At 39.9% G+C, this 20,455-nt stretch overlaps 1 protein-coding gene across 1 annotated transcript in view; it reads left to right on the plus strand.

The window, feature by feature from the left end:
• Positions 1–4,912: 4,912 nt before the first annotated feature.
• LOC108875844 (sphingosine kinase 1) overlaps positions 4,913–20,455 on the plus strand; it is a 37,032-nt gene continuing 21,489 nt past the window's right edge. Inside the window, exon 1 of the mRNA XM_018665009.2 lies at positions 4,913–5,498. Within this exon, the coding sequence (XP_018520525.1) occupies positions 5,075–5,498 (424 nt within the window). The 5' untranslated portion in view covers positions 4,913–5,074. The remainder of the gene's footprint in view (positions 5,499–20,455) is intronic.

Raw genomic sequence — 20,455 nt, forward strand, 5'->3', positions numbered from 1 at the left:
TAGGAAATCAGCATCTACCCTGCAGTTTGAAATGAAAGGCCTCTTTTGTTGTGAAGCAGATAGTGTGTATAATGATCTCACGCTGAAGAAACACGCACGTTTTTCAGAGGCATTTTTTCTCCCCCCGTTGCAGCAAATTACATAATATGTTCATGTTCAAAGTAAAGCCTGAATGTCTTTGGAGGGAAAAGCTGCATTCACAGCCAAAGTAGGAATTAAGGTGATGCCTACCTATCTTCTGGTGTGAAGTGGAGGAAAAGCAGTGCGTTTTAGAAGCACAAGACTTACATGTGAATAAGATCATCTCGTTTCCCCTCTGGCTCCAGGTGTTTACTGGGACCACTAATTCCCATTTGCATATATGCTTACCTCCTCCTCCTACTCCTCCCACTCCCCTTCCCCTCACTGTGGATCATGTGCCAGCGCCTGGAGCAGAACAGGAACGCAAGAATGACTTGATTTGACCAAGGAGAGGTCTGACAACTTCTTTATTATTCCCTCAAAGCATTATACTCCTCTGAGACACCACTGTTGCAATGATAAAGATAAATGATGTTGCCAATAATTGATTTTACTGTGGCACTGATGACAAAATACAGAGGCATGGCTGTGGTGCACATTGCACCAGTACTGGAGAAGTAATCAAATCCTTTACTTAAAATAGGATGTCCACTGTAAAAAATAATGCAAAGTTGCTGGTGGCCTACTATGAAAATGCATCATATTGTTGTATAGTATGAGCATTTGAACACATTAATTATTTTTTAAAAAAAAGCAATAATTCTCAGTGAGATGTGCTGAAGTAAAGATATAATGTCTCATAAAAGAATCAGAGGGTCAGTGCCTTAGAAACTGTACTTGACATCCTGAGATCATTGTGCTGAGTTAATTTCTGCTTTGTGCAGATGCCATAGACATTAACTATTTAGTGCAGCACAGCTTCATCTGGAGTTTAATTACAGTTTTTACTGGATTGCAAGCTGTTTTTAAGAATAACTGGAAAAGATTCTAGTTTCAAACCAAATGCATTATGGCATGGTGAGCATGAGCTGCATTTTTCTGAATCCAACATCACCATCTGTTGGTCGACTAATGCACCTGCTCCAGTTTGATAATGACTAGAAAAACTGTCAAAGTAGGAAGAAAAAAAATGAAAATTATAAGCAAAATGTGCCGAAAGTGGTATACTATATTACTGAATTCCTATTATTGTCCAGTAAGAAGCTTTTTCATACTGTAGCTGGTCAAAATGCAGCTAATGTGAATCACCATACAATATACTGTTGAGTAATTTACTATATTACAACACATTATATTCTAAAGGCTCATCATACAGCATGTTTGTGTGCAGAATCTAAATCTGCAAAGTGACTAGTAGCTGTACAATATTTCCTTCTTAACCGTAGCAAAGGGGAATAACTGATAAAATGGAAATTCCCAAGTAAAGTATAAGAACCTCAAAGCTGTATTTATTTTCTTTCTACCACCACACTGAGCTGTGTGTGTGGGCGTAATGTCAGTACAGGTACAGTGTTTCCTGCCTGATAACTGTAGTGGTCAGTATTTATAGAGTTGGGATTTATTAAAATGCATTTGCTCTGTGGGGATTTCGTTTCTCTCTGTGCCGCAGAGACAATCGTTCTTCTAGATTGATTCATTCTGTCCAGCTGATGCCCACCACACAGTTATCATTGTGACCATCTAAGGAAATGAAGCTAAACTGAACTGAAATAATTTAAACCAGGTCACGAATCTCTGTATATTATCCCTCCACAAATTAATGATTTCTATCTTGTCATTTTCTCCTCTTGCAGGCCTCCTCATATAGAAGTCCTGTGTTCTGATTTTTAATGACATATTTAAAGACTCTATTGTGATGAAATGAACATTTCATCACACTTTTTTTTCTCATCATAGTTAACATTAATCAAAGTGCATTTATACTCATGTGCTAAACTTAAACAAGGAGCCACACTGTCTGCCTCTAATCATCTGTGGTCATTTGTTGCTGTAGTTTCTGATAAAATTTTACATCAATATTCAAAAATCCATCATAGAGGAGGCAGACCAACCACTCTCTTACTTGTGAAATTTATTCAATTTCTAAAGTAGATTTTATTGCTACCTATACTAATATGTTAACTTTGAGACAAAATATTTTAGAAAGTGGAAGTGAGTGCAATATACAGGTGCATCTCAAAAAAATTTTAATATCATGAAAAAGTTCAATATTTTTTGTCAGTTAATTCAGAAAGTGGAAACTGTACATATTCTAGACTCATTACATGTAAACTAAAATGTTTCAAGCATTTCTTTTTATTTTAATGTTGATGATTACAGTCTACAGCTAAGAAAAACTGAAAATAATATATCTCAAAATATTAGAATATCTCATTTGGAGTTTAAGTAAATCACTATTTACGCAATATAAATACCATGAATCTCTCAGTCTGGTTCAGTATACCCAACCACAATCATGGGTAAGACTGCTGACTTGACAGCTGTCCATAAGACTCTCACTGACACCCTCCACAAGGAGGGTAAGCCACAGAAGATCATCGCTGGAAGGGCTGGCTGTTTGCAGAGTGCTGTATCGAAGCATATTCATGGAAAGGTGACTGGAAAAGTGTGGCAGGAAAAAGTGCACAGGCAACAGGGATGACTGCAGCCTTGAGAAGATTGTCATGCAAGGCCAATTCAAGAACTTAGGCAAGCTTCATAAGGAGTAGGACTGAAGCTGGAGTCAGTGCATCAAGAGCCACCACACACAGATGAGTCCGGGAAATGGGCTACAAGTGTTGCCTTCCTTGTGTCAAGCCACTCCTGAACCATAGACAATGTCAGAAGCATTTTACCTGGGCTAGGGAGAAAAAGGACTGGACTGCTGCTCAGTGGTCCAAAGTCCTCTTTTCAGATGAAAGTAAATTTTGCGTTTCATTTGGAAATCAAGGCCCCAGAGTCTGGAGGATGAGTGGAGAGGCACAGAATCCAAGATGCTTGAAGTGTGAAGTTTCCACAGTCAGTGATGATTTGGGGTGCCATGTCATCTGCTCGTGTTGGTTCACTGTGTTTTATCAGGTCCAAAGTCAATGCAGCTGTCTACCAAGAGATCTCAGAGCACTTCAGACTTCTTTCTGCTGAAGAGCTTTATGGAGATGCTGACTTCCTTTTCAAGCAGGACTTGCCAAAACCGGTAACTGGTTTGTTGATCATGGGATTACTGTGCTTGATTGGCCAAGCCAACTCGCCTGACCTGAACCCCATAGACAATCTATGGTGTATTGTCAAGAGGAGGATCAGAGACACCAGACCCAACAATACAGATGAGCTGAAGGCCGCTATCAAAGCAACCTGGGCTTCCATAACACCTCAGCAGTGCCACAGGCTTATCGCTTCCATGCCACGCCACACTGAGGCAGTAATTCATGTAAAAGGAGCCCCAATCAAGTATTGAGTGCATAAATGAACATACCTTACAGAAGTTTGACATTTCTACATTATAAATCCTTTGTTTGATTGATGAATTATGAAATATTATAATATTTTGAGATACTGTATTTTTGATTTTCATGAGTTATAAGCCATAATCATCAAAATTAAAACAAAAAAGGCTTGACATATTTCACTTTGTGTGTAATTAACCTAGAATATATGAAAGTTACACTTTTTGAATTAAATTACCAACAAAAATGAACTTTTCCACAGTATTATAATTTTTTGAGATACACCTGTATAAGTATAGAAATTATATGTGATTATCTGATTCTGGCTCCATGTAAATCTGTATTTGTCAGAATATATTAGGGTCATAACGCCCTTTTTGCTTGTTAATATGGTCTTGTTAGAGGTGCTGTATGTTAGTTTTGCTATTGCCACATAGCCAACATCAGCATTAACAGCTGTTTACCAGTCTAGAAGAAATTAAGTTAGCATGCTAGCTAGCCTTGGCTTGGTTGTCCTGTCTCATCACTTTCTGATAGTGACTCACTGTGGTGTCCAGACTGCCCTGAAGAAGCAGCACTGCTCACAGAGCATATTCTTCGCCTCTGAAACTCTTGGCAAGTGACCATTACCACCACCTGTGCCAACTTCCCCTCATGGTCCAACATGAAGTAATAATTAAGTTTACAATAAAAATAATAGCAACACTTTGCAAGCTATTTTGTCAGGAGAGAATACAGTTCTAGTTGCTTACACAGTGAACCAAGTGGTATAATATAACACAGGTTTATGGATAGAACTTCACAATATTGCACTTGTGTGTTTTCTCCAATAACAGACCACAGCGTCTGCTGTGAAAAAAGTCTATATTTTAGCTTTTTTCATTACGTTTTTACAAACGTATCAAATGTTGATTTTTCATGACAGATTTTCATCGATAAAGAATTGAGTAAATGCCTGACACCACAAGGAGGCAGTATACCACCTCTTTTCCGCGGACAGAACTAGTGAACAGCAGTAAAGTTCAATGGAAACTACAGCCCCGTGGAAATGTGTCAAGTCACAAAAAAAAAAAAAAACAACCACTCAAAAAATGTGGTGCCCTTAAAAATAAAAGTATGAATTTGTCCAATGGTAAATTGCTCTCAATGATTTATGGCAGTAGTTTTTGCGTAAATTCTTCTGACTAACTGTGCATCAACTAGCTTGAGCTAACTGATAAAATACATGATAAAAATGCACAGACTGCATAAACAGTGGGAGGAAAGTGGGGCTAATGTAGGCCCAGTGGCACAAATATCAAATTCTTGGTCAGTTTAGCTTACTTTGCCACTTTAATGTGCGTGAATTTAAATAAGGTTAAACATTTATACACTAAGTAAATAAGTAGTGGAATCAGAATAGCAAAATATGAATTATCCACATGTTGCTAAAAACTCCCAAAGATCTGAGGTCAGTATATGTGGCTCTTATTTTGAAATGGACCGGATGGCGTGTTTGATTTCATTACGCTTGACACCGGTCCGTTCAGTTGCAGTCGTGTGCTCTCCACTCTGCTCGCATCATTCAGACGGGTAGCTATGTGATAGTGTGGCTACGTCCCGGTGTCCCCAAAGTCCGGCGTCCGCTCAGGATGGATCAGAGGAGATCCGAACCGGACCGCAACACCGGCAGCAGCCCGGTCACGTTGTACGGGGAATTCACGGTAACTGGTAACCGAAAAGTCAGGTGTGCCGTGAGCCTGACCGAGAAGGACCTCGTTGTCCAGAGGCTTACGTCGGCACCTGTCGGGCGGAACAAGGTGGTGCTCAGTCTCAAGGACTGTGTCGGCTGCCGGGCTTTCCGGGAAGATGATAATGCGGACCCGGCGGCGTACTTATCAGCCTACTTTTACCCGCTCAAACGGCGCTGGATGAGTTCCGGAGTGGCACGGCAGAGAGTGGAGTACTGCTTTCGGCTCGCTGCGCTCCAGGACCCGCGCGCCAACCAGGATGAAGCGGAGAAATGGGCTCGCGCTGTCCGAGAACGTTCTGGCCGGCAACAGTATCTAAGAGACGGTGAGTGTTCGTTAGCAACGGGGGGTTACTTTGTTTGTTATATATGACAAAAAATATTTTAATATACTTGGTGTTTGGACTGTAGATCGAATAAAACAAGCAATTTGAATACATCTTATTGAACTGTGATTCCAGGCATTTTAAACGTTTCATGGACATAGGACAATTGATGATAATAATATTTGATCGTTAAGTTATATAAAAATGCACCATATAGGCACAATACTGAAATATTAAATGCTAGACTGGATCTTAACTTAGGGCCACTTTACAAGATACCTCAAGATAAGGTATGCAGGCATTGTCTTAAAGCCTATATCACTCCACTGTATGGTATGCTTTAGTGGTGCATTGCATATTAACACACAGCTATTTAATTAGCAAGCAAAGACATTTGCAATTAATTAAATCACCATAAACTAATTGAACCAGGAGTCTTCATGCCCTATGTGGGTCTGAGGCCTTGGGGTGGTTGCTGTTTTTGCCTGGTTGGTCTGTAATCCAGCCTTCTGTTAGATACCAGTTGTTTGAACTTAACAGCCTGAAGGGATGTTTAGTCTGACTTTACTACCAACTCCAAGAACTGGAACTTGAGGGTATTTTGCTTTAAAAATGACTTAAGTGATTAACGTGCTATCAAAATAGTTGTGGATTATTTGTCTGTTAATTGATTGTTTCAGCTGCTGTTTTGTTATTCAGTTAGGGAAGTGATCTGCATGGCCTGTTGTGAGGAGAAGTCTCATTGCTTCTCCTTTATGATTAAATAACTGATTGGCTAAAATAGCTACTGTGGAGATACTGCAAACTACCCACAGGTGTCTTAACTTGTCTTACACTAAACTATAATCTAAATACTAATGTAGTGTAAATGTTATTCTAGTACTCCTGTAGGTATAGGGGTGATACGACTGGCCACACATAACATCTACGTATTGAGTATCACACCCTCCTGTAGCCTTATTACTTGAATGTTTAATAATGATAAATTAGAAAGTACTATTGAGTTCCCATTGGACTGTTTCAGTCACTGTTACACAGTGATTTAAGATTGTGAAACCTGCAGTTAGGCAGTCATTTCTTGGAAAGTGGTAGCCTTTTTCTTTTGCCTGTTTCAGTCTCCTTCGAGTGACTCAAACTGTGTGTAACAGTGTTAATTATAACATTTAATAATTTCATAGTGATGTTTCCTGGTTTATTCTCATATGAAGTTTTCATGAAGTTAATTTTGCCTCACTGCTGTCTAATTAGATAATAGTAGTTTTCTGTACAGGACTGGTTTCTTGTCACTGTTTCAGCTGTGCCTTTGTTGGAGGCTATTATGAATAAAATGAATAAAACACTAAGACTAGACCAAGTCACATTTCAGTAACACCAGAATTCAAACAAACCCTTTTAATTTCAGTCTTTTTAAAAAAATTTATTTAACCTTGATGTAACCAAGAGGTCTGTTGAGATATATAATTTCTTTTATAAAAAAGACCTGGCTAAAATGGCAGTGGAAGATGGCACATATTTGCACATCATTAATTTACAAGAGACCTGAGAGATGTTAGAGATAAAACTTGAGTATGAAAAACAATTACATTCTTCATGAAACATGAATGTGACTGTTGCCTGATATGAATCCAGCATTTCCAGATGTTTATCTTGTTCATTTTTCCAAACCCAGGGTGCATAATAAGAGAAAGCAGTTTTATCAGGTTTCCAGCTGACTCTAGAGACTCTAAAGATGATCCATCCAGATGATCTGGCCTCATAGCTGTAGAAGAAAGCATTTCACCCAAGTAAACAGGAAGATTACTGAGGACAGCTTTAAAAGGTACACTCTTGGTGAAGTCCATCCAGTTAATTACAGTGATGAGTTCTTCTCCCAACTCCCAAGAAAACAGTCAACAGTAAACAGTCTGATGGGTTATCACCATCATCTAAAATGGTAAATGGACTGTACTTATATAGTGCTTTTCTAGTCGTATCGACCACTCAAAGCGCTTTACACTACACGTCACATTCACCCATTCACACACACATTCTTACAACGCTTGCACTACGCACAAAGTGCTCTAGCACATTCACACATCAATGTTACAAACATTGGGGGCAACGTGGGGTTCAGTATCTTGCCCAAGGATACTTTGGCACGGACTAGAAGAGCCGGGGATCGAACCGATGACCCTCCGATTAGTGGGTCTACCTCCTAAGCCACAAATGAAGTTTGAAGTTTTAAGACTGATGTTATCTGTCTTTTGGTCAGAACAGTTTCTAGGGAAAGTCACAATTTTGTTTTGCACATTTCTGGCTAATTTGAAGCTTAAAATGATAATGGAGTGTGTTGATGCAGCTTGAGATCAGTAAAAGCCTGACTCTGTATACAGTTCATTAAAGAGACGTGAAAAGCTTGAAGCAGTATTACAGCTGTTGAATTCATATTAATGTCAAGAGGTTTTTCCTGTAACTGTATTCTCGTCTCTTATCAGCTCTGGTTTGTCACAGGATATTTTGTTACCTTTCACCCACTGCTCATATGAATTAAACAATAGGACTGGTGTGGTATGGAGAGTCACATTTCAGTAACTCCAATCTGCAAACAAACAGTTTTAACACGAAAGACACCTGAGAAACACAAGGCAGTATTACCACTATTGAGTTCATGTAATGCCAAGAGGTATAATAACTCCACTGGGAAATATTCTATAATTGGAGATTTCTAAAGATAATTTATCTCATTATTTGTCCTCCTCACCAAGCCATCCTGGTTCAATGAAAAAAACCAAAATGCAATTCTTTGCCTCACACAAACTTTCTCCTTACACACAGACATGGTATCACTGGCACACTGTGACCCAGATAGCTCCTCCTCATTTACACAAAATTATTTTTAACAAGAGAAAATATGCGGCAATTCTACAATGCCCATCATTGTCAGAAGGGGTAACTGCAGATGTAGTAATCCTAGACAGTATTCTTTACTTTGAAACATATAGATGTCTCGAAATTAACCTGAGACAATGACCCAGCAAGTTTTCTACAGGGACCAAACACAGGTGTCTCCATTACTTCACCTGCTCTGGAGCCATGAATGCAACTCTACCTCCACCCAGTTTTCTCACTGACTAAAACCCACGTCTTTTCATTGGAACTTGTGAAAGAATGGCTTCTTTATCGCTCTCATTTCTACCCCAACAACTGACTGTTTTGTCAGCTGAAATTGGCAACTGTTGCCAGCAGATTTGATCAACTTTTACATCATCAAACAATAGGTGTCATTTATACAATAGAAAAGGCTTTTAGGATGAGGACTAACTGATGAATGTGGCAAAAGTAACACTTACAAGTAACTTGAAGAGTTAGGACAAATGGTGTTTAGGGGAAGGTTTTAGCAAATGGTCATTTAGTTGATTAATTTGTGGACGAACAGAAAAAGAATTGGTGACAATTTGATCAATCACTTTAACCACTTTTAAGGGGAAAACACCAAAACTTTGCTGGTGCCAGACTCTGAAATGTGAATATTTGTTGCTTTGCTTTGTCTTACACCACAGTAAACTGAATGTCTTTGGTGTTGATTGGTTGATTGGACACAACAAGAACATTAAAGACATAAATTTGGGCTCTGTGAACTCACAATGGACCTTTTCACTATTGTTTGATTGTTTAGAAAGTAACTGGCAGATTAATCAATAATGAAAATAATAATTAGTTTCAGCTGGGCTTGAAAACCTGAGTGCGTCATATGTTAAGATTTTTGTTTTCCTCCAAGGAGAGTTGCAGACCAGACCAAGGTTTTCTGTCACTGTTGTTGTTGTTTCTACAAGAATACAGAATCAAACGGAGCCAGAAGTGCTGAGCAAAAATACAGAATGCATATGTTTCTACTTCTGGGTCACCTGCTGAAGTATCACATTACTGAACATTTCTGCAGGGGTCTGTCGTTATCTCTGGAATGTAGCAACATGATTTCAGTTCGAAAAACCCTGTCCTCAGTAAGTTACTCATTATGCTCGAGGCCTTGTGAACCACATTAAATCATGTTCAGGAGCTCTGCATCCAAACCATTAGTCTAAATGAGGTCAGTGCCGCCTGTCTGACCTCTCCATCAATACTGGTGTGTGTGTCATTGGCTTGACTTGTGGTGTACTCACAGAATTACTCAGCAAGCATCTCTTTTCTACCAGATCCATTTACCTCTGACAGGTAGAGACTTGCTACAGTTTTGGATTTAGATATCAAATGTACCATATACAGTTTCTCCTTGTTAGTGTCATACCAAAAAGATTTCTTATACAAGAGGCCAGCTCTATTCTTTTAATCTTTCCTTCAATATTTGGTGGTCTTGCTGTGTAATGAACAAATACACACAGGTGTGAGGTATGTTTGCTCATGCTCAGGTTGCTCAGCGTTGCTCCTGTGCTCTAATAAATTAAACCATCAAACTGTATGATAAAGGGGCTCAGCTCTTCTGTCCATGACATCAGCAGTAATTTGCATGATAGTGAGAATTTCTGTTAAGGCTGTGATCAAAGAAGCCATCAGTTGGCTCTTGTGCATCACAGGGCTCCTAATGGCTTCCTGTGGTCAGCCATTGTTGTTGACACTTCTTGTTGAGAAAGATGTCTGACAGGTCACACGACCACAGACCAATAACACAAGTGCAAAACATGGGAACATTTTACAGTACTGCTGCAGTTTTTTAGTGCTGCACGATTATGGCCAAAATGATAATCATGGTTCTTTTCATCTATAATGAGAGCACGACTGTTTGTCATGATTATTCATTGATTTTAGGAACATGATGTTTTTTATTGCATTAAATAAACGGCACTGATGTCACTTGTCCTGCTAATTTAAGACTGGTTCTTACTCACAGTTCATCTAAAAGCAAAATTAAACAGCAGGGCACATACCTTTGTCCAAATACGACTTCATAGTTTCAGTCTGTCTTTGGGAGCTGGATGGATACGGTGATGTTCTGTTAAACGATTCTGTTATGGATGAGTGGATGCTGGACAAGGACGGGGATTATTATTCCTCCTGGCCTTCATGCATTCAACCTGCTGCAGTTTGTGTTTTCTCAGGTGGTTGAACAAGTTAGTTGTGTTGTAGCTTTGCGGCGCAGACACAAGTCTCATGCACTTCCGTCAATATGATTTAATCTTGTTTAAGATGATCCGCCCTAGATCCGAAATCCTTCCTAACAACGGATGTTAATCGGTCTCGACGGACTAACTCTTCACCTTTGACTCCAAACAATTGATTCTCCTTTTTCTTCCACCTGCCGCCGCAGGTTGTGCGCGCAGCCGCGGTGGTTGACCGGTAGTTAGGGAGCGCTTGATTTGATATGCAGCGGAGTTTTCTATGAGCGGAGCTCGCGTTTAAAACGACAGTACCACAGACGATCAGGTTTATTTAATTGTGGGAAGGAAAAATCGCGATCGATATTCTATTAGTTGTGCTGCCCTTTATTTATTTATTATTTCTTTTTTACTAAATGTATGATTAATTAGTGTTCCTAGCAGACTGTTTATACGAACAAAAACCACAGAACAACAGTCTACCAATATAATTCTGTCCCTCTGAATTACCATCTTGTTAATTCCTCTCAGGGAGAAGAAGCGCAGATTAATATTGATCAGTCATCAGTTGTCTAGTGCTTGTGGTGTGTTCACAGAAGTTTCAGTCTTCGGTCTGTCATCATATGTGTGATCCACCCTGCGTGTCATTGCCTTGACTCAAGTACCATAAACTGTCATCCCTGCTCTGACAGTTAAAATTGCTCAGATGCCATGGTCTAGTATTTCCTAAATAGTATTGATCAGAGGTTGTCAATGAATGGATTCAGTTCAGCTGTGGACAGCGTCATCATGAGTCAGGTGATGGAAGAAGGCAGAGAGGTTACTAGTATTGATTAAATTGATCACTCTGGGCTGTCATCTGGCTTCAGCACTTGGCATACTCTGTCCAGTGACAGTGAATTACAGCACATTACCACCTAACAAGAATCAATTGATTGAGATTACCTAGAATATATCTAAATAGTCAGAAAACACCTAGCAGATACAGGCTCACCTACAGGTACTGTGGTCCAGACTGTTTTCATTTTGTGAGAAACTGCATTCAGTGTCAAACAGTAACATTTTAATGTGAAGCAAACATGACATCACCATGCTGACATGTAGCCACAGTGACAGTCTGAGTAAATTCACAGCTGTTTAATAGGTTAATGAATTCAGCAGCAGTATGATCAGTATTGATGTTACTATGAATGTGAATGCTCAAACCACCAGAGATAATAGGTTATAATTGCCTTGGTGGTCTGTAGAGTTTTACTTTGTGATGTGTTTATCCCACCTCCTCTATTATTGTAAATCAAAAAGGACAAACTATTAATTCAAGCTTGTCTCAGTCAACACATCACTGGTAAAGAAAATTTTGTTGTAAGACATCAGCTGTTAAGTAAAGTTGAATGGATTGGGCCTGATGGACTGAAATATTTTGGTTTTATAGTGACTGGCTTTATGGTAAAGCTGAAATGGAGGTAGATATCAAAAGGTTTTTGGGTCCAGTGTGTATGACTAATAGTGTCAGGAGTAGAGGCCCTACACTCTCTCTTCCATGACATTGCTGGCTGCATGTGGACTGTCTTGGTAAATCTTGCATATTTTAGTATAGTAATCAGTTATCTTCTGTTAAAGCTGCAGGGCTGAGTGTTTGTCAGTGTTTCTCTGAAACACCGAAGGTCCCACTTGTTGTTCCATGCTGCTGTTGCATTTTCAGTCCTGCACTGGGCTGAGTTTGCTTTATGTTTGTTCTCACATTCAGAGCAGTGTCAGACCTTTCATCATCTCAGCATGGGACGCTGTAAACACGTAGTTTTCTCATCCCTGTCTGTCCAATACATGATGGAAGCTCTGCTACCTTTCTAGTTCCCTTCACTGTGAGACCTTCATTATCATTCATTACCAATATCATGTTATTGTGCTGCAAGCGCAGCCCCAAAAAACACCTTAGATTGAGATTATTCTCCTTCATCCTGTTTGTTCTAAATATCTGCTGATTCATCACAGGAATCGTGACCTGTGCTAATGTGCTTTAACTGAATAAGGCTGTTAGTAAAAGTGTGAAACCATGGAAACGGCAGTGATAGAAAGTTAGATAAGAAGCACCTTACTTGAAGTTCTCAGGGGGACTGGCGTTGCTCCTTTTGGCAGCAGAATCCAGGTCTCAGTCAGCCAGTCAGTGCTATTACTAATACATTACCTCTGGCCAAGACAGAGTTGAAACTGGGACAATGGCTTGTATTCTCTGTCACACACCATTTCACAGGTGCAAGCAGAAAGAAGAAGTTTATGTTAAATTATGAGAGCATCTGATGCCATTTTTTCTAGCTGTTCCAGCAGACAAAAAGAAGAAGGAAATGTCATGGTCTAAAGTTGTTTTTCAGGTTACACAGAGCTGCTTATCTCCATCAGTTCCATGGTACTCTCAGTCATCGTTGTAGAAAGTCTAACTGTCTTCAACAAGAAGCTGAAATTACACAGTATTTATGTGGGAAACCAGTGATACGAGTCATATCGAAGCACACCCATCAAAGTGTCCTATCTGTGGAATGTGCAGCAGAGGAGCTGGGAACACGAGCTGGATGAAGTCCTGGTGAAATTGTTAGCTGAATCCCTCGTGGTTGTGGTGCTGTTATTATGACAAAGCCGGGTGACTTGTGGAATTCAAGATTTAGAAACTGTTTTCAAACTTTTATAACCTTACTGTTTTCTTGTGGTTTCATTTATAAATGTTTACAAAGTCTATTGAGTAAGAGATAATCAATAATGGAGAACATCCAGCAGACCAGCTCTGACTTTTGATGATTTCTTTTCAACCTGCCACACCTTTTCTCAGCCTGGTGTCACCCATGTAAACCACGTCAGTAATGTTATTCTCTTACAGCCAAATAGTGACATAATGTAAGCTAATTAGTCCAATCCATTTGCAGATTACTCCATTTTATTATCACACATTTTCAGATTCTATCAATAGCTCAAGTGCAGAAGTCTCCAGTGTGAATTGAGCTATGTTATAGCTCTTTCTGTGTGTGTGAGGATGATTACTAATAAGCACGATTAAGTGACTGATCCCATCAAGGATCACACCCTTGGGATTTCATCATTCTTGTTTGTACAAAAATGATGAAACTTCCTGATTCTTTTACAACAGAAACCACAGGTTTCATTCATAAGAAGTTGTCCATCTGGCTGCTGTAGAAGTAAAGGAAAATAAGATGTGATATTACCAGGTTATGAGAATATCAGCACAGTCTCATATGCCCATATTTTCTCTGGGAACATTTATGTGTGTGTGTATGTGTGTGTAGTCAGGCAGCATTGGTACTGTAGCAGCAGTCCTTTCCCTGGGGACTCATTGGACGTTTGCTGTGGTGGAGCTTGATGTGCTGTTGAGACGTCTGATTCAGCCTCTCTGGAGCTTTCTCCAGCTCTGGGGGGCTCAAAGTAGTGTCCTGCCCTGTCTGTCTCACCATGACCAAATCCACATGATTGGAGGATGCAGACGCAGATTTTTTTTTCTGAATTACACTCCAGGCAAAACCCTGTCAAACTTTGTTCCGATCCTGTTTGTTGTAACAAAACTCCACCTCAGACTGCAGAGTGACTATCTATACATTACGCCGCCAAAGCATAAAAAGTGGTCCATGCTCACCCAGTTTGCTATTCTCAGAAACAGCCTCTCAAGTCACTCTATGATACGCCGACAACAACAACAACCACTAATTGACCATTCAGCCTACAGAGCAGCTGGTTCACCTCAGAGAAAGTCAGTCTTTGCCTGGTAAAAGAACATGTGGTTGTGTGTTTTTTATGGTGGGAAGTCCATTTCCTCCATACGCTGGCACTTATTGCGTTTTTATGTATATAACTGTTTTTTTCTTTTATAGCTTGCAGTAATCCTGTGTTTCCCTCTTTATGTTTTTTATGTAAAACTGGCTAATACTTGAAGGAGGTGAACATACAGTTGAACATAGTGCCAAGTGAGCTGACGTTAATTAAGACTTCAAGCTCCAGTTCCCCTTAAAAGAAAACTTATACTAAACATTAAATTAGTGGCAATGTAAGTGCCTGACTTACTCGGAAAGTTTTTGCTTTGGAGTTTGTTTTCATGCAGCAGCAGCCTAACCTCCCCTCCTTAATCTGACCCTGCTGCCTAAAATACCCATATAGAAGGCACATCGTTCCACAGAGAGACAGACGGTGGTTACATCCTCTCTGTCTCACAGCACAAAGCTCAGGATACTGCAGGGAGAGCTACATGACAGACAGCGCAGGATGATTTTAATAAAAACCTCAATGTCGTAAACTCTGTGCCTTTCTTAATATAGATCTACAGCAGGCTGACCACCAGCACCTCCTCCTCCTCGCCTCCTTCCACACCCTTTGTGGTTCTGGCTCAGCAGGAAAAAAAAACTGCTTGTGCGCCAGAGCAGCTTCCACTCTTTGATTTACAGACAGCATTACTGACAAGAGTTATCACCTCGCTGAGTCCTCAGTGTTACTGCAGTTAAGTGCTGTGAGGTGGGGCGAGCATTCTTTAAAGGTACAATCTGTGATCAGACTGTCTCTCATGATAATAATGATATCATTGCAGGTTTGAATGGCTTCAGACACATGGAAGTTCAATAAAGTTAGATGTAATCAGATGAGAAACAAACAGAATTCTTTTATCTGAATAAACCTGCAAAATGAATGGTACAACAATTATTGACTGGAGCCTTATTATGACTATTATAGTGTGATGTTTTTCATAATGGTATAAATATATTATATATGTCTCAAACTAGTCCTCATATTTAACATTTCTATACACTATATAACCATTAATTAATAAATGGCTTATAAAAGATTATAATGTAGTTGTAAGGTTAATGTATTTAGATCTCCTCTTGTGAGCAGAGGAAGCTGCTGTATAAACAGATAATGCATGACAGTATAGTAAAACACAGTTGTGGTTCTAGTTCTAACTGGTGAGAAAATACTGCAAACCTGAAAATATTCTTATGTAAATAGAAATATCTGCTCACAGCTACTTTTATAGTGCATTACAAACCATTTATTAAATGCTTCTATGGTGCCTTTAAATGCATGCAAACCCAAATGCACTGGCTGATAAATAAAAGTAAAAACAGAACAAAACAAACTAAAGAAAGAGTAAATTCAGTAGTGAATTTACTGTTCCTCACACAATCTTGTTCTGACTTTCCCCACTTCAACCTTTATATCCTATGGGTTTTATTTTTGCACTGTGAGTATAAAAAAAATAGCCATATATTTTAGCAGCCTATCACAATGAATTACCTCATTCAAACTATACACATACTGATAATGCACGTGATGTGTGCATGCACTAATAACAACGTGTGCAGTCAAACTACAGACACTCATACATATATATCTTTACATACAACTGAATGCACTGTGCAGCTGGGTTTAGATCTGAGCCTTGTGAAGCTCTAAATAAAGCATGTTACTGTGAGTGATATGATATTTGAGTGTAAGATCATCCAGAGCTGAACCTCTAATCATGACGGATACAGCCCAGACATTTTGCTGTATCTCTAAGCTGCTGTCGTGAGGTTACAGTTGGTATGTAGTTAACTACAGTACACTTGTGAAGCTCAGTTTAGAGGCGAAGCGTTGCGCTGCTATCAAATGACAATCTCATATCTGCTAAATGGGGCCTTTTGAGGGACTTAGCACAGCTGGCTGGATGCTGAAGCTCAGTTAAAAACATGTGCATAGACACAATGTAGAGAAACTCCTGATACTTTAGGTTGTGTTGTGATATTTAAACAGGTTTTTATGTTTTTTGTTGCACTCTGAACTCAGATCTCAATCTTAGCTGGTGATTGGCTGTTAAGATGTAATGCTTTTGTGATCCAATGCTTATTTTTTGGTACTGAACACAATAAATCCTCCACATACATCAGACTACATGAGGTACAGACCACCGTATTTTAGAGAGTAGCTGGCTTTTGCCCTGAGTTGGCCCGTGACAAAGCTAACATTTAGTAGATTGCGATTGGACATATCTGTCATATTACATGGGGCAGGAAGAGTATAAGCACCAGGTCAAATACATGTTAATCCATTAATCCCTTTAATGTGGAAACTGGATTCCCTCCTAATGGGTGTTTGTCAAGGCTTAGAGCCCACATCACCACTGAGCAACAGGCAGAAATGTAAGAGTGGGACACAAACCTGTTGGTGGGTAGGTGGTCATGGGTGGGTGGGTTGTGAGGGGTCTCCAGGCTCTAAGTCTGTTTTTGAACAACACAACAGATATGAGCTAACATTTTGGAAAAACAAAGCAGCACTCAATCCCTTTCTTCTTCATTCTCAGTCTTGTGTCCGTGTCCTGTGTGCGGACTGAGGGAAGTTACAGTTTGAAACCACAGGATGCCATGAATGTGCCATATGCCACAGACAGTGCCAGCTGTGACCATTTGTGGTTTTTGACTTAACTTAGAAATAGGTAGTCCCCCCCCCCCCCCCCCCCCCCACACACACACACTCACACACACTTTAGTTATGAATCAGCAACAGAGCCAATTTCCAATAAATGTTTCACACATTCATCTGTAACATTTTCCACGTGTGTAGGAGGTCTGTGAACGCAGCACACAGCATTCGTTATTATTGTATGACCTTAATGCTAAACGTGAAGCATGTAGCATGTACATAACCTAACTTAGATATTTTTGCAGTGTTATGTACTTGGAGCAGCAAATGTGTCTTGTGGAGTTTTCTTAGAAACAAACAACTTTCTGTTTACTTTCTGTGTTACTTACCAAAATCCACTGCATATCCTTAAAGGCTAACAAACATGTTGATTGTTCCTTCTTCTTGACAATTTTAAAACATTTGTCTTCTTCTCTCCCTTTGTTAGCACATGTCTTGGCATGTTACTGCCACCTGCCATCTGATAGGTGGAATGGGTGGGAAAAAACAAGACGAGGTACAATTCAAGATAACATTTCTCTACATCCCTGCTAGTGGTCAAAGACATGCCACGTGGTATTTTTAACAAATGAAAACAGACACAAACAGTGTGTAGCTCCTTTTAAATTAGCTGAGTGAATTGTATTACTGCTAGTATTGTATTTTGTTTGGATGTAACTGCCAGTGGTGGTGGCTTCGTAGTTGTGTTGCCAGCGGTTTCTTGACACTACTGTGGTTCATTTCATTAACAGACTTTTCTGACTTTGCTGCTTGTAATTACATAATGTGCACATAACATGAGAGCGTAGTCTTTTCCCAAAATTAAATGCACTTCAAACACAAAACAAAACGTGCCCTGATGCCTGTTTTTCTGTCTTTAAATCCCCAGTGACACCAGATCTGGGCAGAGCGAGACTAGTCCCATCTGAGTTGCAAATTTATGCTGGCTGAGTGGTGTGGCGTGGGCTCGGCGAAGCGTGATGAGAGCCTGACAATTTTGCAGTGTCTAGCAAGAGTGCTACTTTGCTCCTTAATCACAGACGGTTAATGCTTCGTCATGCTTTGCTGCTGATGCGGAGCTAGTATGAAGGAAGTTGAGTGAGACACCCCTATGACTGACTTATTCACAGATCAGGTCATCACACTGAGTCAGCATGACTCGTCAAGCAGTGTTGGTGCTTCAGATAGAGATAGAGTGACCATGTAAGGTCATGGAAAATATTTCACTCTTGTCCCATTTAACTCAGCACACTCAATCAATGAATGAAAATACTATAGCAATATAAGGCCATTTTATAGCTATATAAATACAAATATACACATTTTGAATATGTAATTTTGCCCTGTTTTTTTGCAGGAGACGTATATTAGAGGCTTATGATTAAACCATCATCTCTGTGTCTGGTTTATAGACACTGACATCCTGCTGAATGTGCTGGAGCGTTGTCACACAAAGCTAAGAAAGCTGTCTCCTCTCAGTCTCTATATGCACCCAGATAGCTATTATAAGCTGGAAAATGTGTTTTTTCCGGCCCCTGGGTTTTTCCCTTTCATTTAGGTTGTCATTTCCTATGGCGAATACCTCACTAGTGATTATTCCATTAAGATCTGGGGCACTTCCCATGCTTTTGGTTTGAAGTGAGCAGATGAGACATCTTGTAATCACAGATCAAGTGAATGTATTTGAAATGCGGAGCAGAGTTTTGTTGCTGTAGGTTTGTTGTTGTTTTTCTCTTTGTCTCGGCAGCTGTTTGTGAGGATGAGGATTCATTTAGCTGCTTCTTAATCTGCCGCAGTGTCATCCACTTTATTACTTCATCAAGACAGTAATATACTTTTTTTCTGCATTTGTTTCGTCTAGGTAATTATGCCTGTCACCACTCTGTCATCATTGTTTGTAATAATTATTGGTTCAGTTCACAAACTGATAACGTAACTAACCAGAAACAGATTAATGTCGCCACAGGCCTTGACTGTAATAAGTGTCTGTTACCTTATATGTTCATCAGCAGCAACGTATATCATCACTTGACAATCAGACCTACACCCATCCCTATACAAACATACCAGACATATTATCTGCTGTCATAACCCACCAATCCTCATTTGCTTTAAAATCCATTTCAAGCTGTCCAGCATGATGGATAACATCTAGCTACAGATCGATCGGGGAGCGTTGTAAAACACATTTTCTCTCTGTTTCTGTTGATTTTAGCATCCCTCATTAGACATATATCATACTTTGGCTCAGTGCCACGACGCTGCTGCAGCCGAGCTAATGATAGAGGAGGAAAACCCGGAGTGTGGAGAAACAGAGATGAGCGGGGAGATAGTGCCCTCTGGAATGTTTTGAGAAGGGGAGGGGTGGCACACAGGAAGTGGCACGGGGTTGGATTTAGTCAACGAGGTCTGTTGTGTGGGTGCTGGGGCACAGAGACAGCAAGGTCAGGGCCTTCAGAGCCAGCTGTTGTCCCAGGCTGATTCATGAGGGCACTTCTGTCACAGCCTTCAGACGCTCGTGTGTTTGTTGGACACTGATGTGAACAACGTGATCTGGAAAAAAAAGGGTGTCAAACAGCCCCAATGCCTTCTGAGATAGTGTTTGGACCCCCATATCACCCTAAACAGGAAAATTAAGCAGTAGAAAATGGATTGCTACAAAAATGTATTCATAAAAACGCATTTAATATCTGAATTTGATAAATTATGATGAATTGAAATGAAGTCAAATGTAGCTGATGGTTGTGTCAACACTTATATTCCCCTAGATGACTTGTTGCCATTTAAACTAAATAAATGAATGTAATTATGTGTGTCTACCACATTTCTATCAATGAGGACAGAGTCATCTCTCAGTATTATGTAAAACATAATGACCCCAGCCTCCATAAAGGTGAACCAACACTTCTCTAAAACATTATGAAAATATTATTTATCTCAGGACTGTTGTATTGGGCTGCATTAGTTTCAGCCCGGTGTTAAATACTGGTGGCTTAGTATACACTGAGGTTACAGCAGTCTCTCAGTTACAGTCAGGATTATCATAGAACAAGGAGCCTGAAGACTGAAGAGGTTACCACAGGTCAAACCCAAGCGACACACATGAACAGAGTTTAAGGTGTGTTAATGTGTGTGAACATTTTTCTGAACTGATTCATCGCATTCCAGCAGTATCGCTCTGACTGTGCTGGAAGTGTGGTATCCATTAAAACGAAAACCTGTCAATTAGGTTTTGAACCAGTTAGAAGTGCTTATCCCAGGAGCGTCTGCGCTTCAGTTGTTCCTGCCCATCGTTACTCATTTATCAGCTGTCAGACTTGTTTGGATGGTTTGCCTCCCTCCACCCTCACTGTGTTTTGATCTTTAAAAAAAAAATCCAGCAGGCTGCAATACAAAATGAGATTAGTCTACAAGAGGAATATAACCGCAGGGCTTTTGCCTATGGGGCTGAAATTGTTT

This window comes from Lates calcarifer, linkage group LG5 (genome assembly GCF_001640805.2).
Source record: "Lates calcarifer isolate ASB-BC8 linkage group LG5, TLL_Latcal_v3, whole genome shotgun sequence".
Taxonomy (NCBI): Eukaryota; Metazoa; Chordata; class Actinopteri; family Centropomidae; genus Lates; species Lates calcarifer.